Genomic DNA, 23,601 nt, shown 5'->3' with positions numbered 1-23,601 from the left:
TGATACATTCCACTTGGGCAGGTTTTGACGACGAACTTTCTGATATCAGCTTACCGTCTGACATGCTGCTGTACGAGTACGCGCATGCCGGACCGCGTTCCTGCCTGAATCAGCCTCTAATACATACGTTACAAGTTTCCCCTCTAATCCGTCAAAGCTGCTGCAAGCCCTGATATAACTCCGTACGGTGCGAGTATGGGCTGCCGCCGCGTAGTGCATTGCTTGAATCGTCGATGACAAGGGTCCAACTTGCCTCTACACCACCTTCGCACACTCGAATGATAGTCTGAACTCGGCGCTTTACGCTATATAGCCCTGTGACGGCCTGAAGTGGCAGGAGCACAGTTGTATACCACCAATCAGACGCCCGTTCTAGGAGCGTAATCAAACCGGGGACGAGGGTGCATGCTCACTAGCGGATGTGCGAAGGTGCACACCACACAGGTACAGCGCCTAACGTCGAGACGCCTACCACAACCTATCCTCCGGGAGACAACGCCGGACAGCAGGCTGTCTGAACCTTCAGATCCTCAACTGGACAACCCCAGCTGTTGCTTACAGCTGGTCTGAGCCGGCAAGCGAGCCGGACCTGGGCCATGAGCTCCACACCCTCTCTTGCCGACAACGTTCGGGCGCTGAGGGAGACGGCCTCCTCGAACCCCAATATACCACCTCCTGGACCAGACCTGCGAGGCAGCCGGCGCAAAGCAGTTCCCTCACCTCTCCAGCAATCCACGCAAGACTCGGTTGCGCCAACCAGCGACAGTAAACCTCAGTCCGCAAGCACGCATCGCACGCCGTACAGCCACGAACACCCACGCATACCGCAGGAGCGGCAGGACCCCTCGCTTGCTGTTGGGGGGTCGTCTGTGGCTCCGGGATCTACAGGTCAAGCTGGAAGCTATACAGCCAAGGCATCCTCATACACTCCTGTGCGCAACGTTTCTGCACCTGTCATTCCTTCAGCAGGTCTTTCTCCTCCGTCTTCCCCTACGGCCATGATGCCACCTTCGAAGCCGAGTCGGCCGGATCCTCGACCCATCACGACTCGTAATCCTTCCATCGACTCTGCCATGTCGTCCATCTCTTCAAACTCGCAATCGTACCGTTCGACACCCTCCCAATCCTACAAGACCTCCGCAGACGCTACGGCCACGGAGCCGCTAGACGTCAGGACTCTTGTGCTTGCGGCTGGGTCGCCAGAAGCTGCTCTTAATGCACTCTGGAAGGAGAAGCAGAGCGCATCTGCGCACCATGCGCAGCTGTGGAGGCTTGTAGAGAAGCAGCGTACCATGATATTAGGGCTCAACAAGGATCTGGAACGAGCCTTGAAGGACAAGGAGCGCTATCGCAAGAAGCTGCACGAGCACATGGCTCAGGTAACGCCGTTACCTAGAGCTACCCAAAGGCCGGAGCCAGCGGTAGGACGAGAGTCGAGCCAGTCCCCTGCTCTAAGTGAGCTACAGGATGACATCTCAATTCGGAGTTGTAGCGCTCAGGGCACAAGGCCGGAGATGCCCAAGCAGGCAACAGACCTGCCAGGTCGAGAAAGCCCTGTGGCGCACTTGCCTTGCGAGCCCCACGCGCAGCCGTATTCGGCAGCGTCGTCCTTACTGGAACAACAAGCCTTTGCAGCCCCCGTAGCTTCTGAAGGTAGTGAACTCGAGGCGGAGCTGCCCAAGGATTCGGACGGGCAACGGAGCAACTCGCCGAAGCGGTCTCCGCCTTCAACGAAGACAGACGCTCGGGGGCTGCCGGGCGATTCAAACTTCTCGCTCAAGCCAAATCTTGGGCTTTCTACAGAGCGTGCCAATTCCCGGTCCAAACCTGTAATATCGGCTCCATCCGTCGTCACGCATCTCAAAGCTCCGTCTCTTTCTCTCACCGAAGCTACACCGATATCGGGCTCAGGTACGCTCCCGAGCCCAGTAACGAAGTCCGCGCAAGCGTCGAGGAAGCCACCCCCAGCACCTCTGGATCTGTCTCAACCAGGCACAACCAGTGTACATCTACATCAATCTACTGCGGCTGAACGTTCGGATTCCGATTACAACGACATCTTAGAGCTTGACGAGATTCCGCTTTTCGAGAGGGGTCGGCGCAAGACGCGAGATGAGGACGACCATGCCAGGGAGGTGCTTGCGCAAAAGCAGGAGGAGCACCGGAGCCGCTCTAAGAAGAGGAGCAAGAGTAAGAGTAAAAGCAAGAGCAAAAGCAAACCTCCTAGCGATTCCGCAGTGCCTGGCGAGCCGAGGGGCGAGAGCGAAACCCGTTCACTTGCCGCACAATCTCAGCCTCGAGGTCTTCCAAGTTCTCCGCGACTTGCCCAACCGGCGGCAACGATTGCGACTATGCTTGGCCCCGCGCATGCTAATGGAGCATCCACTGCTCAAAAGGTTATCATAACTCCTCCCTTGCTAAGTCCTGGCCTCCCAATGAGCCCCCGACCAGCAGATCGGCCCCTCAACTCGCCCCTTCCCCGGATGCCAAAGCAGAACCTGGCATCTCCTCCATTATCTCCTCGACCGATCCACGTCGCGGTGCCGCTTACCCCTCGTGCGCCGAAGCAACCCATACCGCTACCACCCAACACACCTCTCTCCGCCGCTTCACCACACCTCGCTCGAGCGGAAGCCTATCAGCAGCAGCAAATGCAGTCCAGCTCACTAGCTGAAATGTTATCGCCTACTCATAGCCTGCCAAGCGTCAGCAGCAATGCACCCACTACAACCCCTACAGGATCTTCGGGAAGTGAGCAGATCTATGAAGGCTTGATCTCGGAACAGTACCCTGGCCTCCTTCTACCGCCCAATGCGCTGCCATCAATCGATGTCAGAGTGTTCTCATCACGGCTTCAACCGTCGCGGTCTAGCGTCATCCCATCCAAGCAGTCTGAGGAGGATCCGGTTTTCATCCTGGCAATTCATGCTAGATCTGACGGCAGACAACTATGGCGTGTCGAAAAGACTATAATGGCGCTACCTCAGCTGGACTACCAGGTACGATCATTGAGCGGGTTCGCTGGCAGACTTCCTGACAAAGGTCTGTTCACCGGCCACGCGCCCGCGAAGATCGACGCAAGAAGGGCAGCGCTTATGAGCTATTTCGACCTTATGCTTGATACGCCCATGGGCGAGAAGGCAGCACTAGTCGTTTGTAAATTCTTTTCGACCGACGTTATTGGTGCTCAGACGGATGAATCTCACACGCCCGATAGCTCTTCTCTACAATCAACAAGCACGGTACTCCACAATACGTCCAAGAAAGAAGGCTACCTCTCGAAGCGTGGCAAGTTCTATGGAGGCTGGAAAGCCAGGTATTTCGTTCTGGACGGTGCGGAGCTCAAATACTACGACAGCGCCGGTGGTCCGCAGATTGGTGCGATCAAGTTGAAGGATGCACAGATCGGTAAGTGGATATACGACCTCGCGACAGTCAGTTGTGCGACTGACAAGCATGAAGGAAGGCAGATGCCAGACCATACTAATCAGCATCCAGATGACGCTGATAACGAGGTTCGCCATGGGTTCATTGTCTTGGAAGCAAAGAAGAAAGACCCAAATAGCAGGTTCAAGCACCTTCTCTGCGCCGAGAGCGATGAAGAAAGAGACGCGTGGATATCAGCGCTGCTCGAGCATACTGATGACGATGCACATCGACAAAGTCCGAATAGCGAACACCGCACTGACTCCGGATCAGCACGAAGTCCTGCTTCCCTCCTTGGACCACCTGACACAGCTTCATTCAGATCCAAGGAGAGTACCGAAATAGACCGGACTGGACTCCAGGTTCAAGGCCTGAGGTACGACGACGTCGTTGCGGCTGAAGCGCCCATCCGTGGCCCCACAGTTCCTCGTCCGAACGGTGTGCCCTCACCTCCCCTTCATGGATCGCCTGGGAACGACTCGTCCGCAAACAGCCACCCAACGATATCAGGGCCTACCAATGGTGCAGTCATCCAGAACGCCGAGCTATGGGGAAATAAGGCATCCTCAAACACTTCCGTCAAGGATAAGAAGCGTAGCATTTTCGGCTTCGGAGGACGTGGTCGCTCATCTTCAGATATCGCTCCTGGCAGTATACAAATTGCGACTCCTTCCAAGACGCCGTCCATTGAGATAAGTCAGCATCGACATGTCTTTGGTATCCCACTTGCAGAAGCGGTGGAGTGCTCGGCCATACCCGATGCGGAGCCACGCGTGCCTGCTGTTGTCTATCGATCGTTGGAGTACCTCAGGGCTAGGAACGCCAAGGATGAAGAGGGCATCTTTAGGATCAATGGCTCAACTAATGTGCTCAAGGGTCTGCAGCATCGCTTCAACAACGAAGGCGATGTGAGACTGCTCGATGAGTCGCCCATCGACGTCCATGCAGTGGCAGGACTCCTCAAGCAGTATGTTCGGGACCTACCCGCCCCTGCTCTGACGCCAAATCAAGCAATGCAACTGGAGTTTGCTCGCATTCACGGTAATTACTTCTTCCCTGCAACATCCGATGTAGACTTTACTGACATGTACAGAACTGCATACGAAAGCGGAGAAGATCACCTTCCTCAACCTCTGGGTACATAAACTGCCTGAGGTCAACTTCGATCTGCTACAGGCCATCTTCTCATACCTCGTCGAGTGCGCGAACAATCACGAGATCAATAAAATGAATGTCCGCAACAGTAAGCATACATTGATTCATACAAGAATAACAAGCTGACACAGGTGCAGTCGGCATATGCTGGGTGCCTTGCATCGGCATCTCCGCTACCGTCATGCCGTTCTTCCTGAGCGATTACGCTGAGATCTTTGGCGATCCAGTCGATGAAGCAGCATCACCAATCCGCGAGGTCAAAGTTGACGTGTCCTTGGCGCCCGATTCAATCCGTTCGCCACGCCGACAGATGTTCTCTGATCTACCCACGCCCGCATACAACCAGACTACTTTCCAGCCCCCTACCACCTTCCCCATACAGAACACCCACCATGACTCCCCTTATGATACGGGCTTCATACCAATACAGCCTACGTACGACACATCCGTTTACCACCCACAGCAATCAACATCCGATGGCGGCTTCGGCAGCCTAAACGGTGCTGTACAACCGAGCCAGTCGAAGGGAGCCAAGCAGAAGAGACGGGAGAGTGGCATGCTGCTCATGAATTTCGGGCTTGGCCAGAGGAAGAGCTCTATGCAGCGTATGACGGAGGAGAATGGCATGGTGAAAGAAGAAAGTGCTTTTGATTAATGGTTGAGGCAGGATGGAGTATTTCTATGGTTTATGTGCATGGTGTATCTGGTACAGAGACGATATCTATCCAACCGGCTGATGATCTAGCCTTTGGGCGGTAACCTTATTGTTCTTGGGGGCCGAGGGCTGGATCTGGAGGCTCGGCGCAGGCCTCCCATCTGCATCTATCTGGCATATTGTCGTTTTCATTTTGGCATTCTCTTGTTCAAACACATCGCGCGCTGGAGTCTTGGGGGCTCGATCATGAAGCGCTGGTAGATGTATTACCTTGCTGGGCTGGAGGACCGGCGCGGCTTTCTTGTCCAGATTCCCCCACACGGTATTCTTTCCTCGAATACTGTAACTATTCGCTCATCAAGAGCGTTACCGCTTGCACTTCATATATATATGAGCGTCTCTGTCCGCCGAAGCCACCCTTCTCGCGGGTCACCGGTCGCCTCCGCCAGTCTCCATGGTGCAAAAGTTTCGAGCATGATCCATCAGCTCGTATTGAGCGTGGTTTCCTGAAGAAACAGATAACCTGGATGAATTCTGCCCACGACATCAGCCCTCATTACATGTTAAGATAGTACAGATTGAAATCGTAAGTTATAACCGTGCAGCTAGTTGTGTACACAAACGTCTCCACACCGCACTCCGTGGCAGCCTCGAGCATAGTCTTAGTACCACCAACGTTACCATTGAAGCCCTTATCTGAACTCATACGAGTGTAGCGCGCAATTTCTGCGGGCACTATGCTCGTGGCGCTGTCGATGTTAGACGAGGGGGTTTATTCAAATGCCCTAAGTACTTCATCCTGTTGTGTAATGTCCGCTTGGACAAATATAAAATACTGTGACGAACCACTTTTGCGGCCGGGTTGGTGGACGTTGACCGTCGTGACGCCGCAGTCTGAATGCTGCTCGACTAGCGCCTGCACAATCGCCGAACCGACGAACTCTGTGCCACAGGTCGCCAGCATATGTTCCGCTCTGATGAATCATTCCTTTAGTAGAAAGTCGCATTGTGAGACGGTCGTGGTAAGTTTGGAACCTGGTTGTTCCCCGGTTGGCTTGGCTGCATCCAGAGAAAACGCAACCGAAGACCCCTGAAGCACTTGCAACATGCTCATCAACGAGCATACTGGTAAGAAACCCTCCAACGACACAGATATCGCCGTACTTGCTCACTACGTCAAGCCATCCTTACGCGGAGGATCCTCCTAGTCCCATACAGCAAGCATCATGTACCAGCGTACCATGAGTGGATGCAAGATGAGGTTTGCAAATCCCTTACCAAAACCTCAGATTCGTATCTTCAGATTCTCACGTATGCACACAGGAGCTACAAAAAGCCACAGCATCCGAGCCACTGACTCTGGACGAGGAATATGCAATGCAACGCAGCTGGCGCCAAGACGCCGATAAGTTGACGTTCATCGCTTGCACCGCATCCGAGGACCTGTATAAATCGCAGCGGACGGTAGTAGCCGATGGCGCGAATGATGCTCCCGAGAAGATGATTGGAGATGTCAATCTCTTCATCCATGAAGCGGACGACGAACAGTCGGATGAGGAATCCGAGTATACGCAGCGGCAGAAGCATATAGTTGGCGAAGTTGAGCTCATGATCGCCAGTAAGAACCTCCGTGGCCAGGGCTATGGGTTAGAAGTATTAAGGGCATTCCTGTGGTACTTCGCGGTCCACATCCGGGAGATCCTTCTGGAGTACTGTCAGGGGCAGCGACTACCGGAGGCTGATGTGCGGTGGAAGTACCTCCGCGTCAAGGTCGATAAGGACAACATCAGAAGCATTCGACTTTTCGAGCGGGCAGGCTTCCAGAAGGTGTCAGAGGAGCCGAACTACTTCGACGAGGTAGAGTTGCGAACGCAACCCGGTCAAGCGACGATAAGAGTCGATGGCCCTATAGATCTACCGCTGCTTCTGCACTACGCTTCATTGCCGAATTGAGGCTATTCTATGTACGTGGGGTAGTCAATAGAAGGTTTCCTCTATGCCTTCATACGTTAATCCTCCAAGCGCTCATGCACTCATTGTGGTATTGATTCGATCTACGGATCCATTTGATGAGTACACAACCAAAGCTCATTGTAGCGTCAGCCGATAACGAAGCAGTCGCAAATAACGGAAATCACATCAGTGTCCCGTCGGTAGACTTCCTAGAGCGGGCTTTCGTTGCTTGAAGACTGCACATAGCTCAAGCCTGTGTTCAGCGCCTATAGAATACAGTTCTAGTAGCACTTCGGAGCCTTTACAATCCACCGTCTCACCGGTTCACAGTGGCAAAGATACGTTTCCCTACAGCTGACGATGCATGGCACATGCTCTACCTGCGCGATAATTGCGGCACTACACTAGCCCTAACACTCGAGCATGTGTTTTACTTGAACCATGAAGCAGTACCCAGGATGGACTTGAAGTCGTGTAGTAGTAGGAAACTCGTGGCTGATGTTGTACAGCAACTAGGTTGAGTGACGGAGTATTTTAGCGGTTTCGTGCACTGGTCACCTGAGGTGTCACCGAAACACACTCATGATAAAACAATCAGTCCTACTCTCCAGGAGCTACTATAGTGGAGCGGCACGCCTAAGCAGGTAATATATCATGACCGGGTTATAACTTCATGGTGAGTACGCTATACTACAAGATACGCCTGCCTCTAGAGCCGTGTAACTAAGGTAGAGCCCTCAAAAACACCGTCGTTATGCTTCACCATTAGCAAAATCACAAAACTTTGTACTCAAGACGACCTTCAAGCTTCTTGTTCTCTGCCATCTTACGTACGGCCTTGCTGAAGTCGTCTTGGTTGATGGCGTCCCGGTAGTCCCTGATGGCGAACATGCCGCTGAGGATGGGTGTCAGCAGAACCACAGACCGTGTAAGATGGGGACGACTCACGCTTCAGTGACGATGTTCCGTAGATCCGCACCGTTGAACTGGTCGCTCATCTTGACTATACTCTCCAAGTCGATATCGCCCTCCGTCTGCACACCGGCGGTATGAATCTTCAAAATCTCCAGCCGACCGACCTCATTCGGCAATGGGATCTCAATCTTCCTGTCCAGCCGCCCAGCACGTAGCAGTGCGGGGTCGAGAGTATCCGGCCGGTTGGTGGCCATGATGATCTTGGTCTTGCCTAGGTAATCGAAACCGTCGAGCTGGTTGAGTAGCTCCATGAGTGTCCGCTGGATCTCTCGGTCTGCCGATGTGCCCTCTGAGAACCGCCGTCCGCCGATGGCGTCGATTTCATCCATGAAGATTATACAGGGTTCGTGTTCTTTGGCGTAGCCGAACATCTCTCGGATAAGGCGGGCGGATTCGCCGATGTACTTGTCGACGATGGCGGAGGATACAACTACATCACTCGTCAATTCCGTGCTTGGCGAGATGTGTGGGAGGCGTGATTGTACCTTTCAGGAAGTTTGTCTCAAGACTGCTGGCCACGGCTCGTGCCAGGAGCGTCTTGCCGGTACCAGGAGGGCCGTACAGCAGCACGCCCTTTGGCGGCTTGATGCCAACCCGCAAGAAAAGCTCTGGGTTTTTGAGCGGTAGCTCGATGACCTCTCGTAGCTCTCTTATCTGCTCATTCAAACCACCGATACCACCAAAGCTGACCTGGCCGGGGTCTTCCAGCGACATGTTGTATACTAACGGATCGACTTCTCGCGGGAGCATTCGCATTATCGTGAGGGTGGTCATGTCTAGTGCTACGCGAGTTCCTTGCTTGAGTTTGGCCTTGTCGACTTTCGAGCGGCAGCCGACGACGTATCGAGGTCCTGATGAAGCCTTGACGATGACTAGACTAGATGTTAGCATCCCCAATATGACCGTGAACGCCACACGTGTTGTCCAAGGAAAGACTCACATCTTTCCTCGTCGAGCTGCTTCAGCACCTCCCCTATTATCTGACCAACGCTCTGAAGCGCCTTGATGTTGTCCTCGGAAACGTCAAAATCCCGCTGCAGCCCCTTGATCTCCATCCGGATAGCCTTCAGCTTCGCCTCCCATTCTCTTGACTCCTTGAGCTTCTGAGTGTATTCCTGGAGCGCATGCTCGCGTTCCGGGTCATTTGCGCTGCTCATCTTGGAAGTTCGAAGGCGTTGTTGCCGCTCAGGCGCTGTTTTCAAGGTTCAACGCTGAGCGAGCTTGTGCGGAGCGTGGGGGGACGAGATGTGTGGCAGATGTAGGTTTGAGAGACGACACGAGGAGGCACGACGTTGAGGCGGCGGTGATGGCAAGATAGTTAACGCAAAAGTACTAAGTAAGCTGTCGCTATGCTCTCCAGAAGCTCTGGCAGCTTCGGAGCCTTGGCAGTTTTGATCTAATCTGATCGCGTCTTGCCTGTCACGTGAAGGACAGCCTGGCTGGAGCTTGAACGTCACTGCGCTCAACGGACCCCTCCAACAGCCCCTCCCACACCCCCACCACCCCCCCCCTCGGCGCGCTAACTTTTGTTTTGCGGTCGATTCTTCAGATCCAGCCCGCATCTTTCTCCCACCTCCGACACCTCATCACAATCAATCTAACAACGTTACGGTCAATCCTGTAAGTTGGCAGCATTGAAGATCTCTCGGTACACTACACAACCAAGGTCTCTTGATTGAGCAACGGCTGCTGCAGCCCCCCGCTGTCGGACCGCGACCCACCCTTCCAACCCAACCCCAACTATCTTACCCCTAGATCTACTTGTGCTCTCCTTCCTACCTTACAGCACTTCAAGACGATGCTAACGTCAATCTACGCGTAGAAACAGCAGCTATGGCCATCACCAAGATCCACGCCCGCTCGGTCTACGACTCTCGCGGCAATCCCACCGTTGAGGTCGACATCGTCACCGAGACTGGCCTTCACCGTGCCATTGTCCCCTCAGGTGCCTCCACAGGCTCGCATGAAGCGTGTGAGCTGCGCGATGGCGATAAGTCGAAGTGGGGCGGCAAAGGTGCGTCTGCTGCGGCAGCCTCGCCCAAGCCGATAGAGTCGGACGCGTTAATGAAGGCGTGAGCAGGCGTGACCAAGGCCGTTGGCAACGTCAATGATATCATCGCACCTGCCCTCATCAAGGAGAGTCTCGACGTCAAGGACCAGTCCAAGGTCGATGACTTCCTGAACAAGCTCGATGGGACCAAGAATAAGGAGAAGTTGGGCGCCAATGCCATTCTGGGTGTCAGCATGGCTGTTGCCAAGGCTGCCGCCGCTGAGAAGGGTGTTCCCCTCTATGCTCACATTTCCGACCTTGCTGGTACGAAGAAGCCATACGTGCTGCCCGTCCCCTTCCAGAACGTTCTCAACGGAGGCTCTCACGCTGGTGGCCGCCTCGCCTTCCAGGAGTTCATGATCGTCCCTTCTCAGGCGCCATCGTTCACCGAGGCGATGCGTCAGGGATCAGAGGTCTACCAGAAACTCAAGGGTCTTGCCAAGAAGAAGTACGGACAGTCCGCGGGCAACGTCGGTGACGAGGGCGGTGTGGCTCCAGATATCCAGTCGCCTGAGGAGGCTCTTGATCTCATCTCCGAAGCCATCGAGGCGGCCGGCTACACTGGCCAGGTCAAGATCGCTATGGACGTCGCGTCGAGTGAATTTTACAACACCGAGGAGAAGAAGTACGACTTGGATTTCAAGAACCCAGACAGCGACAAGAGCAAGTGGCTCACCTATGAGCAACTCGCCGACATGTACAAGTCGTTGGCTAGCAAGTACCCGATCGTCAGTATCGAGGATCCATTCGCTGAGGATGACTGGGAGGCGTGGAGCTACTTCTTCCAGAATTCTGACTTCCAGATCGTTGGGTACGTAAGTTGTGAGGTTTCTGGAGTACAAGTTGCTGATCTGTCGCAGTGATGATCTGACTGTCACCAACCCCGAATTCATCAAGAAGGCCATCGAGACCAAGGCTTGCAACGCGCTCCTACTTAAGGTCAACCAGATCGGTACCATTACCGAGGCCATCCAGGCCGCGAAGGACGCATTCGGTGCCGGCTGGGGTGTCATGGTCTCGCATCGTTCCGGAGAGACGGAAGATGTCACCATTGCGGATATCGTGGTTGGCTTGCGCGCGGGCCAGATCAAGACCGGTGCTCCGGCAAGATCTGAGCGTTTGGCCAAGCTCAACCAGATCCTCCGTATCGAAGAGGAGCTTGGCGATCAGGCCGTGTATGCTGGTGAGAAGTTCAGAACTGCCGTCAACATGTAAAGCGTGCAGTTTTAGGGTGCCACGCTCTTGCGGAAACCGCAGACCTTTTCTTTAGCTTAGGATATTCACATGGCCTCCGACCATACTCTTTCGGCGTCTTTCGCCATCATCCGAAACTGTTGTTAGCATAAAATCAAAGCATCTCTCTGCCTTCCATCCCATGTTGGGTCGTGTATGAAAACGATACTGGACGAGGCCGAAGCAGCCCAATGCGGCTTAGGGGGCTGATTCAGCAACGCTCTCAAATTGCACTCGTTCCGAAAACAACAACATCAGAGATTATTACGGAATGTGTTCTGAATCGATGCAGCAAATCACCCCTAAGATACGGCTAGACAAACGTGCCCTCTGATTCGAAGCCGCCCGTCAAGATGCGATATCTGCCACCGGGTACAAGTGGATAGAGAAGCCGCAGCCAAACCTGGAAGCAAGCCATGAATGACGGCGTCGTCAATGTCGTTTCCAAAGAGGATTGAATGCATAATGCCAGTGCCTCCGTGAGGATACCCGTCTTTGCGCCAGAGAAGGAACGTGGCCTAAACGCCGTCTAAGGACCTTGGTCGAGATCCAGCATTTGAGGCAAAAGATGCCTTGGATAGCCAGTCCTGTACATGGCTACGAAAGCCCTCCAACCTCGTCACGCAATCATGAACATCTGTAAGTCGCCGAACAATCGCCGGCAGGCACTCTATCCTCCTACCAAGGTGGCGTTGTTACATCTTCGATTTAACGAACGCTATGCTCCACCACGATCAAGGCAGGTCCAGTTTGGCTGTACTTAATGCCTAGGTTGGAAGAGACCAAACTAGCGCATCTCTAAGTGGTTCTGGTCGACGTGAACTCAAGCGCTACAAAATTTGGTAGATACTGGCCTGTCACTATCAGACGGTAATCTCTTCCTATCTCGGCCGCCACTGAAGCAGAACCTCAACAGCCCTCGGCTGGAACATTTCCGCGTAGGGCGTCGCCCACTGTTACCATGACATCGACGCTGCGGTTGATGAGTCTAATCTTATCTCCATTCCTCTCTTGATCGTATGCTGGTTCCAGATTTTGATGATGATTATGATGCGAACGGTTCTGTTGGTGCTACATTCCAGCGATGGAATCCGAAAATCACAACATGTCATCAAACACTATCCGTCATGCTTATATGCCATACAGACTGTTTTCAACACGCATTGTAACTACCCTTACTCTTAAGCTGTTTCCCATTGTCATTCATTTGACATCGTCACTCGTTTATCTGCTTTTCTAGAAACTTTCGTTTTCCGAGCTGACAGTCATAACCACTATCCACAAGCGAGAAACCTGTTAAGTCGAAGGGTTCCATCATGAAGGCCTTCGTTACGGCCACACTTTTTGCCGCAGTCGTCAGCATCTCTGCTCAGCAAACTGTCACGGTGGACTACTGGGAGCCATGTCCGACCACCGAAAGTGTAGTGACGGTCACCAACGGGGTCACCGTAACTACATGCCCCCAGTGCACGAGGGCAACAAGCATGTCGACAATGACCGCCACGCCACCCATGCCAGTCTGGACCTCGATTTACACGACAACAGTCACGGCGCTCTGCTCGACAGGTTATACTGATAGCGTGGTCACCATCACTCAGACTTGCACTGGCGAGACGCCAAGCTGGCCTACTCCCACGAACGGACCTCCTCCAGGGATGACCACAACCGTCACGGTCTGCACAGTCTGCGGACCAAAGCCGACCGCCGTTACGCCCACGGTACCCTGCGAGGAAACACCCAGCCCGATGCCGCCGCAGCCGACCGCCCCCACGTGGCAGCAGTCGCCACCGTATTCGTGCAGCACTTGTACAACCAAACCCATGTGTCCGGGTCCGAATTGCATGATTCCATCCAGCGACATCTATCCAACCATGAGTCCGACCAGGACTGGAGGCTCTACTACTACAGTCACGGCATGCAAGTCGTGCAGCCATATGACCAGCTCCATGATCCCTGCCACCACCTCATCTATGTCCATGTATACAGGTGCTGCAGCTACGAACCGGGCCGCACTCGAGGTGTTGGGAGGTATCGCCGCTGCTGTTGCTGTTCTGCTTTGAGCTCGTTCGGCCTCATGAGCCTGTAAGCGCTTCGCCAGCTCTGTCCTCTATTGGATGCTGACACTCACCAGGGCTTTTTTTTTTACTCACTGATCGTTATACCTGTCTTTCAATCTCCATCGTCATTTCGTATCTTTGCGTTGATCGGGTGCATATCTTCCATGGACTGCTCGATGCTCATCAAGTTTGCTTGGTTGTAGTTCTTTTACATACCCAATGATATAATAGGATTTAATCTCTGGCACGTCATAGGTTCCACCTTCTCATGCTTTCTCGTGACACGCTGTCTCAGCAGCCGGTGCAATCCAAGATGCCCACTTCCCTGTGGTTCTCATAGCATGCCGTTGTCATGGAATCGTGCCTTTGTTCTTGATCTGCCAAGTTTACACAATGCGGATAACGCATACGACAAAGGTGCGCTTCCCATTCTCTTTTACAGCCTTTGTGTGTTGTTACTGCCCCCCTTTATGCAGCTACGGGACCGTTGTTCAGTAGGATAAAGGTGCTCGGCTGCACCTACATCTGGCATTAGATCTTTTCTGCGTGTTTCGTGCTTGCATTCATACAGATCCACTCGCACATTTGTATGCCTGGAGCATCTTGAGCGACAAGTCACACAAGCACCTTGAGATCCTGCTACGCCGATATTGAAGCGGATCTTCCAATCACTGGTTCACAGGTAAGAGTCACAAGAGAAGACATTACGCATTCACGCAGAGGTCACGAGAACGACACGATGCAGGACACCGTGAGGAAGAACTCGCTGCCCCAAACCTCCAACCACCCAACACTACCTCCACTGTCTACTAAACTCCCATCAAGTTGGACACCCGCATACTCTCAAATCCTGCATCTGACGCACAAACCCCTCTCAAGGGCCGACGTTGCCGATTACTGCACCGCACCAATCGATCCTCATCACATCAAAGGCACGTATACCCACCCAGCGGCATCAGCATCTATTCAGCCGTCCGCTTCTTTGAATTCTCATCCGCCACAATATTCCACAGTGGCAACCGCAACTAGAGCGGCGTTGAACGTAAGTACTCAACCCTTTTCTCCTCCGTTAAAAGTTATACAGCGGAAAACAGTACTAAGGAACATGAAGACTACGAGACCGCTTGAACCGCCACCGAAGGAGAATCTACCACCGCCGCAGGGCAAGTTACCTACGTCTCCTCGCCCGATGCGACCCAAGGACGCAAACGCGCATCAACGCGAGAATTGGTGGGATGAAGTCAAGATGGTGTATGCAGCAGGACCTCCCGGTGAAGGGAAGGCCCTGGTGGATCTAGCAAAGGGACTCACTACCATGAAGGAGAAGAGGACTACGACAGAAAACGTGTCCACCAGACCTTTTGTGGGGCATCTGATGCAACGACATGAAAAGCAACAACAACCTACTCGACGTCCTAAGCCGACGCCTCCTGTCATACTAGACCCCAGACGGCAACAGGCCGAGGTCGAGAGGGTGGCGCTGGCGCTTGCCCAGCAGGAAGAGGAGCGGCGGAGGCAGATGAAAGCTCTATGCCCGCCACAGCGACTCCAAGAGCCTCCCCGAGTTGATAGCGCACAGTCGCACGTTAACCGCAATGTCAGCAATTCTCTGCCCATCCCCGTGTCACATAACGAGCCTCCGAAGCCCAGCCTCGGAAGCAGGCGCGAAGTGAAGATGATCCCCTTAGGTGGCCTAAATCTCCATAAAGCAGGACAGGTAAGTAAGCTAAGCCGCTCACAGCTTCTCCAAGGGCTAATCAGTCCAGCGAAGACGTTCAAGGAATGGCGCACCGACACCCACCACGAGAAAATCAAGAAGAAGATATCGGTCCCCTACCCGATGTCTACAGCCATAGGAGACAGCGCCAACGTCGCTCTACACTGTGGCGGCGTTGGAGGAACAGCTGCGAAGATCTCTGCCGACCCTCGGCCGGAGCGACCTGACAAGCAACGTAGACCTTCCTTCGTGCATGAAATTGGGAGGAGGCTCACCGGCAGAGAACCGAAGCCGCGATCGCCGTCGGTAAGCGTGAGTTACAATGGCGAGCGCCGCGGAACTCAGTGGGACGACTTCGTGCACCCGCGGGAGCCCGCACGGCTTCACCCGGCGTCCACCGTCCCAGCTGCACCCACTGGGATACAGCACCCATGCTCAACTTATCCAGCTGCACCCGCCGGCGAGCCACAACAGTACGGTAAGTGGAGCGTGTATCAACAGCCACGGAAGCCGCCAGTCATTCCAGGTAAGCCGCCAGTCACTCCTAAACCGCCAGTCGATACCAAGCCGGCAGACAGTCCACAGCCGCCAGTCAAGCCGGTCCATGCAAGGAAAGTCACGATGCCGAAGATTCCGTTACTGCGGAGGGTAGACTCTGACGAGAGCTTCACATGCATAGGGATAAACCCCGACTCGCCCATCTACGACATGCCTTTGCGAAAGGAGGCTCAAGAGAGTAAACCAACGCCTCCAGGTATGTATAACAAGTTCAGGGAGCTGGCGCCCATCTACGCCGAGTTCGAGTTGGCTGCCCTCCTTCCCGATCTTGTGACCAAGTCTATCATGAGTATGTCGGATGCTGATGAAGATGTAGATGCTACAGATGCGCCGCCGCCGGTCTCACGAGCTGTGTCTGAGGTCGAACCGGAAGACAAACCACGCTGTATGGAGGTCCACAATACGCCTGACGAAAGGTCTCCAATGCACAGTTCCAGGACTGCCACAACGGCGTCAGACTACGACAAGAAGCTGTATGAGGAAAAGTTGAGGCAATGGTGGAAGGGAAACGAGTTCGACGGTGACGACAGGAAGTTAAGCAGGGCAGTCTACAGGGAGTCACTCAAGCAGCGTGAGCCATCGTATGTTCCGGCGAGGGCCAACTGGTAGTAGTACCGGAATTACTGCAGCTATGGTAGGGGAAGGAGAGGAGCAGACGTAAAATCGGGCAAAAGGATTAGAAGACAAGAAATGTTGCTGTCTGAAATCCGGCATTCTTGATTGAGTGATGATGTGAGTGCTAAACGATCCACAAAGCCCTTTCCCGTTCACATCAGTATGCATTAGTGGTCTTTTGGTTTGGAGAAAACTCTGAAGGTGACACATGGCGCCGTACTCCGTTGACCAAGCGGTAAGCGGATCTCACTTTCGGAGACGCTTTGCTCACTGGTTCGTTGTAGAGCTCCGTTCTAGTGATGTTCGGTTTCTTCTTATACACATTAGCACTAGTATCCTTGAACAGGCTGAGAGCGCCCCATGCACCATTAAACCTTGTCGGTATCATCCAAAATGATGTCCGAAACTTATAGTGGAACAACAATGTTGTTACAGATGTCTTAACCGAGGCCCTCTAGATCTGAAGTCACCTGAAAACAACCTGATTGTGACCCTGACAAAAATCTAAGTTAAACAATTTCGTCATTCCATGATTGCACTGCAGGAGCCCAAACCCAAACTCAAGCCTCGAATGTAAATCACGCAAGTACCCTGTACGCCCGCTCCAGCTCTTGCCGCACGGGTGAGGATTTCTCACTCTCAATCTCACCCGGCAGCCTCTCCCTGAGCGCAGACTGCCCAAGTCCTGCCACCTGCGCCAGCGCCACGATCATCCGCGACCTCTTGAGACGTAGAGCTTCGCTCAAGTCATTGTACCTAGGGTCGAAGATGAGTGACACCAAACTGGTTCCGACTTGTGCTGGTACATGTTGCCCGAAGCCGGGGTGATCCTTGACAAGTCGTTGAAACATCTTGAGAAGCGCTTCGAAGAGCGCGAGCTGTACATTGTTTGAACGCACCGAGTTCACAGATGCGGCAAGTTGGAGGGCTCGTGGTAAAGTGGTGAGGTTCGCTGATGCGCATAGGGCTTCGACACTGCCGGCAAGCGTCCTGTCACGCCTGGAGATATAGTTAGCACATTGTCTTGTAGCGCGTACCTCTTCCGGCGCATGAGCGTTCGGTTTGTCATTCGGCACGCCCGAGAGGAGACCTGATGTGAAGACACAGTACTTACAATTTATCATCTGTGACCTTGCTCTCGCCATCAACCTCCATGGCATCTACACTGGTAGCTGTAAGCTCTTCGACCACTGGTTCCACGATCTCCATGACTGTCTCGCTTATATCCATGTCCGTTCGGGCCGCCGCCACTTGACCCAGCGCACCGAGAGCGTATTGACGGTATGTAGTGTTCTGACGCTTTGCTTCGCGGACGATGACCCTGTTGATCTGGCCGGCAACGTTTGAGCGCGCCCTCCAAAGCTGCCCTCCCTTCTCCACGAAACGTACATAGGCCGCCAGGACGATTTCTTTGCCCTCCCACGTCTTTCCGGCCATCGCCTTATCTACGGCCGGCCAGAGAATCTCTGCATCTGCAAGACTCAGTTCATCACTGGCGGACGAGGCCGACATGACTGCGTCGGCAATCGCGCGGGCGGCAGTGTGCTTCAGGACCCAGCGTGGCGAATCTAGATGCTCTTGTGCCAACGTTACGATATCTTTAAGATACAAGAGCACCGCTCGCGGACCGCCGACATGAGAGTCCCAAGTAGTCTGGAACTGCTCCTTGACATGTTCGTGGCTGTCATGCTTCGCCACAAACACGAAGGGCAGGAGCTCCACTGCGAGCGTATTGAAGCGGTCGGACGCGTGCTTGGAGAAGGCATGCACAATATCCCCTGAAGCAACTCGTGATCGGTCGTCGTCTGATGTGAAGTACAACCGTTTGCTGAAGGCGATGAGTTTCAGTATCTGCTTATTCGAAGCTACTCTGGCGACGTAGCCGGCAGATACTGCGTAGGAGCTTGATACAGTCGGGTTAAAATCGAGAACTTGCTTCTCTATGAGCTTCAGGAAATGGTCCGCATGCGGTCTGAAAAGAGAGTTGTGCCGTGTGCTCAGTGAGACAAGGATCCGACTGCACCCAACCTTTGACGGCAGGCCGACAGCAGACTTCAGAGCATTCTCTAGGCGAGGCACGAGTGCTTCCATTGTGGGCTCGTCCACAAGATCCAGGCATCTCTCAATGGCTTCCGTTAGAGGGCTCCCACGGATGCTTGCGAGTCGCATATCGTCGATCTTCTGCTCGGTCAGGTTGTACTTGGAGGCGTTCAGGTGAAGGTAATTGACTGCTTGCGGCTCCAAGGAGCTCAGTAATCCTAGAAGCCGCTCAACAAGCTCTGGGATAAAAGGCCTCAAGGTCTTGCCACTGCTCTTCTTGATGATCTGCAACAACGTGTCGAGGGCGAACGCTTGGACTTCGGTGGCACTGGACTCCAATCCAGATGTTGAGAGAAGGAAGGGAAGAACATGCTTAAGCATAGCATCTGCGGCCTTGGACGAAGCCTCTCCGGCCTCAAGGCTTCTTGTAAGTACGCCAGTAAGAACTCGGGCCAGGGCAGCAGCCGCCGCTCGTACGGACTCCTTGATGTCGTCCAATACCTTGAAACACAAAGTCCAAGTCCGTCCAAGGTAAGGCTCGTACTGTATCTGTAAGCAACTTGCCAATAGTATAATCACATTAAGCCGGCTCACCTTCTCTAGCTTGCGTCCCTGCACCAGATCGGCAATAGCCGCGCAGGATGCCTGTCTTACTCGCCATTCTCGAGCAAGTATATTCTGGAGCAGATCTTCCATGATGGCATCGAAATACTTCTCAAGTGTAGATGAAGAATCTTTTACAAGGGCATTCCAGATGTCGTTCATTGAGCGCTGCACGTTGGGATTTGGATCGAATCTGTGGCAGGTCAGCATAAACAAGTCTGGTGCAACAAGGAGCCCGCTCGAAGACACTGACCTGTACCGATAGAGCTTCGGATAAAGCTTAGGGTTCTCGGCCAGGTATCCGTCGACGCTGGAGTCTGAAAATACACTGCTAAGCCCAAATCTTCCAAAAGCTGCTCGGCTGGACCAGATAGCATTGTTTGCCGCCAGAGACATGAAGCGATACACTAGGCTGGAGTCACCGACTTCGGAAGCCAGACTGAGGATGTCCTTGTACGTCGTAACCGAACCTTCACCAGTAGGCAAAGCACCAGGCTCGAAAAGCTGTGTGTCTTCCGTGATGCGGCCAGATAAGTCCGCTTTGTTTTCTCCAGAGAAAGAGCCCACAAGATCTCGTACAAGCTCATCTTTGAGCTGCCGATCCCCCTTCTCATAAACCAGACCAAGACCTCTAGACGCAGCCTCTTGAACAATTTCGTCCCGATCTGACAAGCAGTATCCGAAGGCAGCCTGACACCTCCGTAGCCGTTGCTGGACCTCTGAGCGGTGACCGCAGAATTGCACAAGGCACATGGCCCAGATTACGGATGCTTTCTTGAGAGAGGGTTTGGTGTTTTTGCAGTCAATGAGAATCTTGTCGAGCACCTCGCCCAGTGCGTCTTCCCGTGAGGTGCCGGAAGGTGCTTGACCTTCAATATCAAGCTGTGAGGCTAGCGCCGTCGAGTCCCACCCGCAGGTCAGACAGCTTAGAGCCTCGCCAACGGCAAACCGCGACTCGGCCTGGCGAACCTCGTGGAGTTGATACATGCGTTCAAGTACGTAGGATAGATTCGATGTCTCGGCACTGCTGTTTCCGGTCTCTGTAGCTGTCATGGCGAGGTGACCGAGAGTAAGGATTGCGTGCTCATTGCCTGTTTTGGCTGTCTCCATTATCTTGTCAACCACAGACCGAAACGGCATGTATACTTCAATAGAGCTAGGCTCGATACTGTAGAACAAGCTCAACTGATCAACGGCTGAGAAGCAGGCAGCTCGCATCGAACTGTCCGGAGACGACTTTAGGATGTTGAATAGAGTCTCTAAGAAGGTGTGGAAGCTTGCTTCGCGCACAGTCGCGCTGCGGCCACGATACGAGAGTCTGCTGAAAAAGTACGACAGAGCAACAATGGCGCCGCTAACCTGGTTTACCGCGGCGCCTATGGCTCCTTTCCAAGTGGTCAACTTTCCGAGCAGGACTGATAGGGAACTTGACACGTCGTCCTGATTGCATGACTCCTGGGTGGCGAGGAGGCCGAAAGCATGGCTAGCTTGTACTCTTGCACGCTGGTCGTTTGAGAATATTGCAACTTCGAGTAAGCGAAACCTTCGAGTAAACCCTGCCGCAGCGAGGAGATGGTCCGGGCATAGCGAACAGAAAGATACAAAGATAGCTCCGCAAACGCCGAGGCCATTGCCTTCGTTCCAGAGAAGGCCTTCCAAGGCAGCTTGTAGTAAGATCAGCAACGCGGAGTACTGCTCACTCTCGTTTCTAGAGGCGTTCTTTATGTACACTCTGATGGCAGATCTAGCTTTTGGGTCGGTCGTGTAAGCAGTTTCAAGCTTCCTCTCCCAGTCTGCATCGATCGGAATAGCTATGCCTTCTGATGACAATGCTTGGCTCATGAGCACCTGGTGGCAAAACTTCACCGAGGGTGCTAAGGCCTTGGAATGTAACCGTATAAAGTTGTATAATGAGTGGCTGATTCCATGGTCTGGACCGTCCGTTGCGCCTGCTGAACCGTCGTTCTTAGCGGACTGAGTGAACACAAAGTGCACGAGCGTTGCAAAGTCGGGCATGTCAAAGTCTGGAAGCATCAAAGTAGCTGCACCAGACTGCGCTTGCGTCGTGCTGAGCAACTTATACCAGTGCGGGTCGAGCCCACGCCGACCTTCTTCCACCAGCTCGTGCTTGCTTGATGCGTCGTCTTGAACGACAGCGAGGATGTCAATCCATCGGGCCACGGCATCACTGTATGGCAGGCACCGGTTCGCGAACCGCACCGCAGGATACCGCGTGCTTCTAATCTTCGCATCAGAAGCCTGTTTGTTATCGGAGATCTCCACCTGTGCGAGCAAGAGCTTTCTCAGGCTATCTTGGATGTCGCTTTGCGTGAGTCCATTGAAAGCTCCAATGACTGCCGATAAAGCCTCTTCAATGCTCACGGTTGTCTGACTGCCAGAGCTGTCCTCACGGAGCGACCGAAAGAGCCATGCCAGCAGCCTTAAGTCCGGCTCGACTAGGGTCTGCTGTGGGGCGGCTTTGGCAAGTAAACCAATCACTTCGTAGCCGTAGCATCGTAAGGAGATGTCTTCATCCCTGTTGAGAGTCGGCCAGCCCTGATCTTCGATAAACGCGCGTAAGCGGTCGACAAGAATAGGTGCGACGGTTTGTACATCGGCCGGTGAGCCCCTACGAGCTACAAAGTTTGCAAAGCTGAAGATGGCGGACCGTAGTTTAGAGATCTCGCGGCCTCGTGAGCTGGTGCTGTCTTGTTGCCCGGGCGCAAGACCTTCCTCGACGATACAGACTATCCGTTCGGGAAACCTCGTACTAGCGACGGACTTGGTAAGGAGGGACAGGAGCTTTATACGAAGAGCAGGACGTACAGCCGGCGGCCCTTGAGGAGGCTGGCCACCGAGGTATATGTCATAGAAGACTTGCACGAGCATTGAGTCTTCTAAATCTATGCTTTGCGTGGCACGTTTCAAAATGTCGTCGCCTATTTCTGCAATTCTCGAATTGGTGTCTGCGGAGGCGAATACAGCCGGCAGGAAACGCTCTTCATCCTTGAAGATGCCGCTTGCGAGCAGTTTGGCGACTGTCACTTTGGTCTCGGTGAGGCTTAGTCCGGACTCTTTCGTTGGGTCCCAGACTTCTGCCTTGCCTTGCTGTGTGAGAAACTGATAGTCTTCCACTGAAAGACCTGGGCAAGTCTCATTGCCTGCAGACCCCGCACCCGGCGTGCGGTTCACGACAAGCAGGATTAGCTTTCCAAACCAGCTTGAAAGAGCTTTGGCGTCGTCGTCGGATACTCCAAACTTTTTCCGTAATTCTTCGTCTTCTTTGCTGCCCCTCGGCGGTAGCTGCAAGTGGCCTAGAACCCGCAGTAGAAGATGAAAGATCTGCGGACCATGCGTTGTGGGGGGAGTTATCTGCGAGGCGATTCCATGGAAGAGCACAGGAAGTAGCTCTAGTCGTTCCGCAACTGACAGGCGGGGAAGGCCTTGTTGGATATAAACAATGTCGAAGTGTCGGATCAGCGGCGCGTTCGGATGGTCCTTGAACTGCTTCAGAAGCGCTGCAACGGGAAGCTTGATTGATCTTGATAACAGTGTCAGTCTTTGGAAGGATGTCGCTTGGCAAACGCGAGACTCATACTGTGGCTTTATCCGAGTGCTGACGTGCTGACATATAGATATGACCTAGAAAGCGGAAGGAAGCGCTATCAGCGCCGTCCAAAATGACACGATAACTTCTCATTCTATCGTAGAGACACCACCTCCTGAACCAATTCAAGGAACTAGAACTGGAACGGCCGCAAAATGGAAGCTCATATGGCGTTAAAGACGGGTTATAAGATTATCGGGGCACTAATGCATCACTTGAGAATACAAGATTGGGCCTACCTTGTTCCTGACGCTTGCGTGCTCCGATGCAAGTTTGAGCAGCAAGGGCGCGAGATAGGTCTTCAACAAAGCCTCCAGCTTCTCATCGGAGTCCGCTAGAGCAATGCGTAACTCGACTTTGCCGACCAGGGAGAGCTCTTTCTCCGCCGACGCTGTAGCCATGATGAACGGTGGGCCAGTGGATCGGTTTCTCACGTCAGTCAGTTGTTGGAGGTCAGCGACAGAGGCATCTTGTACCAAACCGCCCGCCACAGGCAGATGCAGATTCGCGGCAGTGGCGTGTAGTTTGGAAGCCTCAGGAGCAAACGGCTTAGCGTAGCTCATCTGTCCGATACATACATAAGTTACAGTACGTCCACTGTAACTTAACTAGTGATTACCGTAAAGAAAGTACGCCTGGCACGGTTGAACTTATCGGCGGCAGCCTCACTCGACGAGTGACATTGAGCTTTGAGTCCGGCTTGCCGATGTTGTTAGACACGCAACGATACAGTGAACTCGCTCTTGGAGAGCACAGCACAACTCTCTCCCTTCTCCTCTCCCCTCCTCCTAGCCCTTGGAAGTCTCTCCTGTAGCCACTGCGCCTATCTGGACCTCAAAACGGCTGTCATCCGCCACCTCTACTTCCGGCCTCTGTGAGCATCCACTTCGGCACGCCGCACTTCCATCACTTTCCACATTCTGCACGAGCATCACCCGCGAGACAACACACGCGTCA

At 53.6% G+C, this 23,601-nt stretch overlaps 7 protein-coding genes across 7 annotated transcripts; 5 read left to right on the top strand and 2 right to left on the bottom strand.

Annotated features, from left to right (window-relative positions):
* Nucleotides 1-596: 596 nt before the first annotated feature.
* Nucleotides 597-5,236, top strand: W97_08527 (uncharacterized protein; the record flags this gene model as incomplete). Its single annotated transcript, XM_007786296.1, has 4 exons — nucleotides 597-3,408; nucleotides 3,499-4,467; nucleotides 4,520-4,669; nucleotides 4,719-5,236. The coding sequence occupies 4 exons, from the start codon at nucleotides 597-599 to the stop codon at nucleotides 5,234-5,236; spliced, it is 4,449 nt and encodes a 1,482-aa protein (XP_007784486.1).
* A 1,106-nt stretch (nucleotides 5,237-6,342) lies between these two features.
* On the top strand, nucleotides 6,343-7,189 carry W97_08526 (uncharacterized protein; the record flags this gene model as incomplete). Its single annotated transcript, XM_007786295.1, has 3 exons — nucleotides 6,343-6,364; nucleotides 6,418-6,497; nucleotides 6,560-7,189. 3 exons carry the CDS (start codon nucleotides 6,343-6,345, stop codon nucleotides 7,187-7,189), a joined length of 732 nt encoding a protein of 243 aa, XP_007784485.1.
* Nucleotides 7,190-7,963: 774 nt separating this feature from the next.
* W97_08525 (26S protease subunit rpt4) lies at nucleotides 7,964-9,321 on the bottom strand (the record flags this gene model as incomplete). Its single annotated transcript, XM_007786294.1, has 4 exons — nucleotides 7,964-8,084; nucleotides 8,138-8,594; nucleotides 8,650-9,036; nucleotides 9,105-9,321. The coding sequence occupies 4 exons, from the start codon at nucleotides 9,319-9,321 to the stop codon at nucleotides 7,964-7,966; spliced, it is 1,182 nt and encodes a 393-aa protein (XP_007784484.1).
* Nucleotides 9,322-9,997: 676 nt separating this feature from the next.
* On the top strand, nucleotides 9,998-11,429 carry W97_08524 (enolase; the record flags this gene model as incomplete). The annotated part of the gene is made up of 3 exons (XM_007786293.1): nucleotides 9,998-10,178; nucleotides 10,242-11,025; nucleotides 11,075-11,429. 3 exons carry the CDS (start codon nucleotides 9,998-10,000, stop codon nucleotides 11,427-11,429), a joined length of 1,320 nt encoding a protein of 439 aa, XP_007784483.1.
* Nucleotides 11,430-12,763: 1,334 nt separating this feature from the next.
* Nucleotides 12,764-13,507, top strand: W97_08523 (uncharacterized protein; the record flags this gene model as incomplete). The annotated part of the gene is made up of 1 exon (XM_007786292.1): nucleotides 12,764-13,507. The coding sequence occupies one exon, from the start codon at nucleotides 12,764-12,766 to the stop codon at nucleotides 13,505-13,507; it is 744 nt and encodes a 247-aa protein (XP_007784482.1).
* A 1,102-nt stretch (nucleotides 13,508-14,609) lies between these two features.
* Nucleotides 14,610-16,388, top strand: W97_08522 (uncharacterized protein; the record flags this gene model as incomplete). The annotated part of the gene is made up of 2 exons (XM_007786291.1): nucleotides 14,610-15,221; nucleotides 15,276-16,388. The coding sequence occupies 2 exons, from the start codon at nucleotides 14,610-14,612 to the stop codon at nucleotides 16,386-16,388; spliced, it is 1,725 nt and encodes a 574-aa protein (XP_007784481.1).
* A 584-nt stretch (nucleotides 16,389-16,972) lies between these two features.
* On the bottom strand, nucleotides 16,973-23,045 carry W97_08521 (uncharacterized protein; the record flags this gene model as incomplete). Its single annotated transcript, XM_007786290.1, has 6 exons — nucleotides 16,973-17,393; nucleotides 17,509-18,977; nucleotides 19,029-19,230; nucleotides 19,291-22,578; nucleotides 22,636-22,679; nucleotides 22,884-23,045. The coding sequence occupies 6 exons, from the start codon at nucleotides 23,043-23,045 to the stop codon at nucleotides 16,973-16,975; spliced, it is 5,586 nt and encodes a 1,861-aa protein (XP_007784480.1).
* Nucleotides 23,046-23,601: the final 556 nt, after the last annotated feature.

The sequence above is a fragment of the Coniosporium apollinis genome, assembly GCF_000281105.1.
Source record: "Coniosporium apollinis CBS 100218 chromosome Unknown supercont1.55, whole genome shotgun sequence".
In the NCBI taxonomy this organism is placed as follows: domain Eukaryota; kingdom Fungi; phylum Ascomycota; class Dothideomycetes; genus Coniosporium; species Coniosporium apollinis.
This window is presented reverse-complemented; position numbering and strand designations above follow the sequence as displayed.